This window comes from Octopus bimaculoides, chromosome 3 (assembly GCF_001194135.2).
Source record: "Octopus bimaculoides isolate UCB-OBI-ISO-001 chromosome 3, ASM119413v2, whole genome shotgun sequence".
NCBI classification, from domain to species: domain Eukaryota; kingdom Metazoa; phylum Mollusca; class Cephalopoda; order Octopoda; family Octopodidae; genus Octopus; species Octopus bimaculoides.
In genome coordinates this window covers 93245351-93253330 of record NC_068983.1, presented here as the reverse complement: position 1 = coordinate 93253330, position 7980 = coordinate 93245351, and the positions used below count along the sequence as shown (strand labels likewise).

Here is a 7980-nt window from a genome sequence, read left to right as displayed (position 1 = left end):
ATTTTAGTATTACATGTCAAAAGTGAAACAATAACATCACTCTACTATAATGTCACATACTTTCACTTTAACACTGAAACTATTCCACTATTTTAGTATTACATGTCAAAAGTGAAACAATAACATGTCGCTACTGTAATTTCAAATACTTTCACTTTAATACTTTCAATTTCATACTGAAACTATTAAAGTGAAACTATACTCTCACATATATACAGGCATACTATAAGACCCAAGTTAAAAACATTCCCAACAATTCAACTTCTCTGGTTGACATTAACACACCCACCCCCAATAGGGGCCTTCATTCCCACATTTTAGAGCTCTATGAGCTCCAGTTTTCAGGAGCAAAATCCTTTTTACAGGTTCCAGAACACTGAAATTTTGGAATATGTGCATAAAGATCAATAGTATGGGATACATGTCTCATGATTAGAATTTTTTTAGGGTGTGTAAAGAGGGAAAGAACCCTCATGTGCAATTTTGATGAAATTCAAATCATATGTATTCCAGTTCCTTACACAAAATATAAGAGAAAAGTCTCATCCTTCAATTGCATGTAACACGGGCAATGCCAGGTATCTCTGCTAGTATAATATATTTATCTATATAAAATTCACCGCCTGTATGTGTATGTGTATCCTCTATGTACAGCCAAACTGCTGGATCAATCTGTACCAAATTTGGCATGAAGGTTTTTCATTACTCGGGGAAGGTTCTAGGGAGTCAAATTTTGGCCCTTGCCCATATAGGGGGCTGTAGATCCCCCCACCCTGACAACCCTTCTGATTTTTTTTTAATGCATTCCTATGTTTTCAATAATAGAGATTCACAATATGCAAAAGACCATGTTTTCAAAATTTTTAATTCCCCCACTCTCTTTTGTCTTGCAAAAGAGAGGGTGGCATTTTCTCTCTTTTAAAATATCTAATTAGAAGAGAGAATATGTTGTTACCAAAAACATTAAAACTTTACTAACTTGATTGATCTGTCACTGAACCAGGATTATAATTTCATTTGATACACACTTTGCTATCATTTATATGGAGAATTGCAAACATGGCATATAAAGGTAACATATTTTAATAAAATTTTTATGAGTACATTTCCATAAATGTTTTTCTTGTGCACTAACACCACCCCTGCACATATATGCATGCAGATACATATGGACAAAGTCCCATTTTGGAAGTATATTAAAATTTTTATTAATTTGCAATGAAGAACACAAACATAGGTGCTGAGCCAGTGACTAAACTTGTAGTATTTTGTTGGGATTAATCCAATGAATTGACAGCATGGTATGTAAGAAGTACTTTTCTGAAACAAAATTTCTGTGTACGGTCCTGTCACATGCATTCACACTGACACTTTCACACAAAGGTTGGTTGCTGATAAACATAATTGTGACTGGATAAAAATTTGGTAAATATTTACAATAACACCATACTCGCTTAATACTAACCCTGACTGTAACCCTCAACCATAAATTTGTTTACAGCAGGGCTGGTACTAAGCCCCTGCAACCCCTGCAGTCACAAGGGCCCTCTGCAAAGAACTGGAATTACTCTAATGTAAAACTTAAAATTCGATGTTACACACAACTTATGCAATTTTCAGAAGAAAAAGAAACAGTACGGTTTCTAAATAATGAAAGGTCTTTATACGGACGTATGCCCAGTGAAAACTCTTATTACATTGACATAAGTCATTTACTCATTTGGCCTTTTAGGCAATATACACTGTAGAATATCTTTCAATTTACACAACAAACTTTATAAATTTTAAAGACATTTGAGAGGAAAGGACATTCTCATGGGTGGTGTCACTGTTGTTTTGGCTGGGGATTTCAGAAAACCCTTCCTGTGATCCAAAAAAGGTACAAAGGCAGATGAACTAAAGGCCTGTCTCAAGCAATCCTATCTGTGGAGGCAAGTGACCAAACTGCACCTGACAGTTAACACAAGGACCCAATTATTTGGTGATCAAACTGCCGGGCTGTTTTCATGCCAGCTTTTGAACATAGAGAGTGGGCAACTGCCTTATGTCCACCAAATGCAGTCACACAAGCTACCTTGTGGTGAGATGGTACCAACTGTCAATGATCTCAAAATGCACGTTTCCAAACATTGCACAAAACTTTAGCAACAGTCAATGGCTATGTGAGTGAGCCATCTTAGCTCCACATAATGATGCTGTCGACAAAATCAATTGGTATCTCTTGCAGCTGTTGCTAGGACAAGAACAGTCTTTCACTGTTAATCAGTGATCAAGCTGTAGTTTTTCCAACTGAGTTCCTGAACTCTCTATGGCCATATAGGATGCCACCTCACAATTTAACACTTAGAAAAGGGGCCTCAATCATGCTGCTCAGGCATCTGGATCCACCTCACCTATACAATGGTACCAGACTGGTGATGAACACAATGCAACCCCATGTCCTAGAGGCTACAATTGTCACTGGAAAATATAAAGGTGAGATCCTGTTAATCTCATCTGACTCCATCTTTGAATTTAAACAGCTCCAGTTCCCAGTGAAACTAAGTTTTGCTATGTTGATAAACAAATTTCAAGGACAATCTCTCAAAGTTGTGGGACTTAACCTTACTTCTCTCATAGGCAATGATATGTAGCATGTTTGCAAGTAGGAAGTCCCCAAATTCTTTTTATTTGTACCCCAATTAAAGGACACAATGAAAACATTGTATATTTAGAAGTTCTACAAAATTAAATTGTGATTGATTTCAGGATTTGTTTTAATAACTTTGTTTATACTCATGTCATCTGATAGAATCTTTCTGAAAAAATATTTTTTATCAGAATAGATATATTTATTTCCTTTAACATTCTTTAAACTTCTGAGCAATGCCAGATACTTAGGCTAGTATTATATACAACTATAAGTTCTGCATACCGGAATGTACGCGTGAAGTTGTGGTTAATGTGCTATTATCAAAGAACTTTTACTGGTGAAGATTCTGAAATAGAAAATGCTGTGGAATTGAGAGGCAAAATGTAAACAAATTTTGATGTTTGGAATAATTTTACTTTTTCTTCAAAACCACAATTTCCTTTTGTTTGAAACAAAAACATTTCATATACATGTACATACATCTTTCACTTACTCCTCCAAATTCAAAACAAATGTCGCCTTCCACACATCATGAAAACAAAAGTAAACAAATAAAATTTTTACGGAAATTCAGGAACAATCAGTTGATCCAAATTTGACACTTACGCTGCTAAAGCCAGAAGTAAAAATTAATCTTTCGTTTCCTAATCCGAAACACAGCCCTTTTACCAAAAAGTCTTGAACAAAATTTATGATTACTTTCTATCTGTAGTAAGTAATGAAATCGATATTTGTCATATTAGGAAATAATGATTTATACGGTCACAGACTGTATGTCGATAGCCAGCTGGAAAAGATGTTTTCCTGGGGCTTAAAGAACAGTAACATTGTCCTTTATAGGACTACCAAATTCTGTTGGCAAATAAACTTTACTATTTGGTACTGTTACTGTATGTCTCTCGCTGAGAGATTCAAAACAAGTTGCTTTTCTCTATACGAGATCTACTACTGTGTGTCGCTCAAAGAATATATAGTGTTTGCAAGGGGAGAAAGCTTTCACCAACAGCCAGTGATTATCTCACACTGAGGAGGAGTAAACCACCCAGAAACCATGGTCTGTGAATATCACGTAAGGCTGGAGATGGGAGCGATGACCTCCCTTGCAAACACTATATGGACACAGACTGTGTCGATAGCCAGCTGGAAAAGATGTTTTCCTGGGGCTTGAACAACAGTAACATTGTCCTTTATAGGACTGCCACATTCTGTTGGCAAATAAACTGTACTAAATAATAATTTGTTACGCTAACGTAAATCGCATGCACCCAATATAATCTTGCTATGAACTCTAAATACTGCATGGAGTAGCCTTTTCAGTTTAAGTAAATATTCATGGACACACCTTTAAATACAAAATCAATGGCTAGGAATGTATAAATACAAAATCAATGGCTAGGAATATATTGGAGTAACTTAACAAGGTCTGGCTATAATAAGTGTTCACATATTAGTGATTTGATATTGCTCCAAGATAAAATAATTATGTAGTATCGTATTAAAAATATAAGGGTAAAGAAATTATATATGATGGGGTTTATTCAGTAAATAAATTATTTACTTCCGAGGAGACTTGTAAGGAAATTTTAAAGACATTTTCTCAAGCCCCAAAGTTTCTAGAGAATTGTATGCATTTTCATATTTTAAAGCAAAAAAAAAAAAAAAAAAAGTTTAAAGTAAACAATTCGGGGTTTAACTGGAATTCGTATCAGCTGTACACTCACCATATAATATACATTATATACAAATATAAGTTCCGCATACCAGAATCAGTACTTAGAGTGGCATTTCGTTCAGTTTATAAACTTCATATTTGAATGTATATAATTAAATCTAGATAATACAGTAAATATATTATTATTATGTTTCAATACATGTTTTTCTGCAGTTTGCACGTTTGTCTTACTGTGAGTCATGCAAACAAATCGTCTCACCTGACATACCTTTCTATCTTACCTGTACAGGTGTGGTAACAACAGCAGTAGCCAGCAGGACAGGAAGTGTGGAACAAGTCACCTCTCGCAGTGGAAACAACCTACTAATTGCAAGTAACTCGCACTTAACACTATATCTCAAATCAGGTAGAAAAATTACGAAAGAAGTTTGGCCATGACCAAAACTTACCGATTACTCTGGTCAATTTTCTTGTTTCTATGGATAAACGAATATACAAAATGTTCAGCCAATCTAAGTAAGTTCTTTTACTTTTTTTAATACATTAACCTATATTAAACTTCACTTGAATATCGAAAGTGTTTAATCATCGTGTTTGTATATTTATGTATATCATTATCGTTTTGTATTTTTTGACGAGGTTTTGTCAGAAAAAAATCCGATTAATCTTTTTTAGTTTTAAAGAAATAATTTAAACATGTTTTTTGAAATGTTTGCATTTCCGTTATTTCTTTTTCCCTTGCTACTTTATCTCTAACATAATGGCTGACCAATGGTATTTATTGACAGAAGCTATCAAAAAGACAAACATATATTTTTAAAAAAATAAATTTAGTGTTGTGGAAGTATTGAAAAACCCATTCTGAATTTTATCAAACCCTGTTATAAGCAACAGGTACACTTCAGCACATCAGTTTTAATGTCTCACCGATCTTAGACCTCGTGAAATTAGGTCAAATATTTGGAACGTATATTTTAATCATTTATAGACGTCCCTTTATTGTAGTCAGTTTCTTTCTACCTTGCCTCGTGGAATAAATCATAAGAATATTCAAAATTTGACTTTGTATCTAAGCTAAGTCTCTATTTATATTCGATCATAAAAGTAGTTTCCTTCTGCTTGTGAATGTTAATCATATCAAGAAAATTGAAATCTTCTCAGTTTTATATAGAAATAATATTGTTTTCGCGAGACATTTGTATCTAATTATCACATTTAATTCCCTCCGGTGTCATTTTAAATATAAAATAAATACTAGTGATTGCTGGTATAATTTCATATTTAATAGACTCTTAAGTGTTGAAATAATGTCTAGAGAAATAATACTCAATAATAGTGCAGGGAAAATGAGAATTATAAGTGAATGTGTTTGTTTAAATATCTGACATTGATGATTAATAATAATCACTTTTTTTTATGTCCGCTATGATTTTTAAGTTTGATAAGCTAAGTTCTTGTTAATTTTAGCTGGAAACAGTTAGACGTCTTTAAAATAAATCCAGGAGAAAATGTCACAGGAAACAATGGTTACAGAAAACTGAGAAAGTCACAGAAGTTTTTAAAAATGACCGATTGATTTAATGATCTTGTTTCGGTGTTTTTTATTCAAAATATTAAACAACATTTAATATATTTTTCGCTAACACATAATGCATCATATAAATTGTGTGGGCATTGTGTGCAAGTTCATGTCATTGTTAGTTAATTAACGGCTTAAAATATTAATACAAGTTCTGGGATCAGTGTCAAAATAGTTTAGGACTTAGTGACGGAAGTAAAGAATACGCACACCACTTGTTTTCGGCGCAATCATAACCACGCAATCATAACCACCTTCGCCAGACTTAATATTAGTATTGTTTTATTAGTTTAACTTATTTTTTATGCCTATTTCGATGAAGTGAGACTGGTTTTCTCGATATAATAGTAACTTTTCCTGCTCATTAATTTCTGGTCACCTTTACAGGATAGTCATGAATGGAACGTTGGCGATCTTAGTGCATTGCGTCTAGGATTCCATTATACAATATGGTCCTTCCTTTTTTTAAGATGGCAGAGTAGTTTGCTTTCGCACTTCGTTTGTAAAGTTTTAAAACTATTCTAAAGTTGAAAATTTAGGAAAAAAAGCCAAAACTATCTCTTGGTTTTCAGTAATCATCAAGTGTATAACAAGATTATAACATGTCTTTCATGATGCTCGAGCATTAGTATGGATTTCCCAAAGCTTTAAATGATATTTATTTAAAATCAGCGCCTTACTTACATACCCTAACACACCGATCAAGAACTACTGCGCTCAGGGTTTCGTTTTTGAGAAAACAATTCGAGCGACCACATAATGTCTCTTTCGTTGGCTCACCATAACCTTAAATTGGTCCAACAGACAAAACAATTACATAGACTTTTGCATGACGGTTAACTTTTCCAAACATTTTATTGCAAGAGTCAAGAATTGTACGAGAGATCTTTGGATTTTAGGTCCATATACTCGCAGGACGGGATATGGAGCTTATGGGACTTTTGTCCTACACTCCCGCAGGATTGATAGGGAAAAAAAGGAAACAGCCCAGGAAAATATAAAAATGGACTTGGGTATCTGAGTAAGCGCAAGGAATATGTGAATGCTTAAACGTCACTTTCTAAATACTATATGTAATGACCCGTTAGTGTCTTATTTATTAAAATATTTAACTTTTTAAGAACGACACTTTTAAGTTTTAATTTAATAACAGGATTGTTAAAGTAACTGTGAAAGGCCTACAAATACATCATAAGAATCAAGTATCTTCGAGGGAACGTGAAATAATTCGTTTTTAACCATTGAACTCGAAGTTCCATGTAATCAGAGCCAGCCTTAAACCAATTGAACCGATTGCTCCCAATCGGGCCCCGCGCCCAAAGAGGCCACATGCTATTCTGTGACATTTCATGAAGGTGGTCACCTTGAAGTTTAAAAAAATCTACATAAAAAAATGCTCCTTAAAAAAACGTACTTTCTACACTTTAGGGACACAAGATACCAAACCCATTCATCCGAATTTGCTTGTGTCAAGTGTAAGGGTCAATTGTATGTGTGTATGTGAATGTTTGGGGGTGTTTATGGGCATATTTGAGTAAAATATTTGTGTATGTGAGAGTATGTATTTGGTTGTTTAAATGTATGACGAATTGTATGTATATATATGTAGTGAAACCACTTCTCTCGGTTATTTATTTACAAATGCGAACGTAGCAGGTAACATCTCTTTCCCGCTTTGGCCCCCGCTGTGTCCATCACCCTGACTGACTTTTATTTGCACGGCATTTGTCTCCAGTCCTGTTTCGCGCCAGGGTGCATACCGACCAATCATGGCCATCTAATAAGGTCATGTGAGAGAGAGTTTTTCTAATGTTTCTGGAGCCTCTCTGTACCTATAAATAGCCTGCTTTAACCCACGTCAATTTATCGCAGCTTCAGACCTGCTAAGGTCTGGTCGTTGACCACGTAACACCAACCAGCCAGTTTCCAGCGACGACATCAACACCATCGTTCAACTGTTTACTACAAGCATTGTTGCCAGCGTCAACACGACATTACGTACACAAGCTACCAACAGCAACCGCAGCTTCTCTCAACCCTGTTTGTGTGAATTGTTTACCACGAAATAACAGCCAGAATTCGACACCTGCGAGAAAC

At 34.7% G+C, this 7980-nt stretch overlaps 1 protein-coding gene across 1 annotated transcript in view; it reads left to right on the top strand.

Moving 5' to 3' along the window:
- The first annotated feature begins 4593 nt into the window (after positions 1–4593).
- Positions 4594–7980, top strand: part of LOC106877699 (neurexin-4) — a 424377-nt gene continuing 420990 nt past the window's right edge. The window contains exon 1 of the mRNA XM_052966322.1: positions 4594–4820. Coding sequence (XP_052822282.1) covers positions 4739–4820 — 82 coding nt within the window. The 5' untranslated portion in view covers positions 4594–4738. The remainder of the gene's footprint in view (positions 4821–7980) is intronic.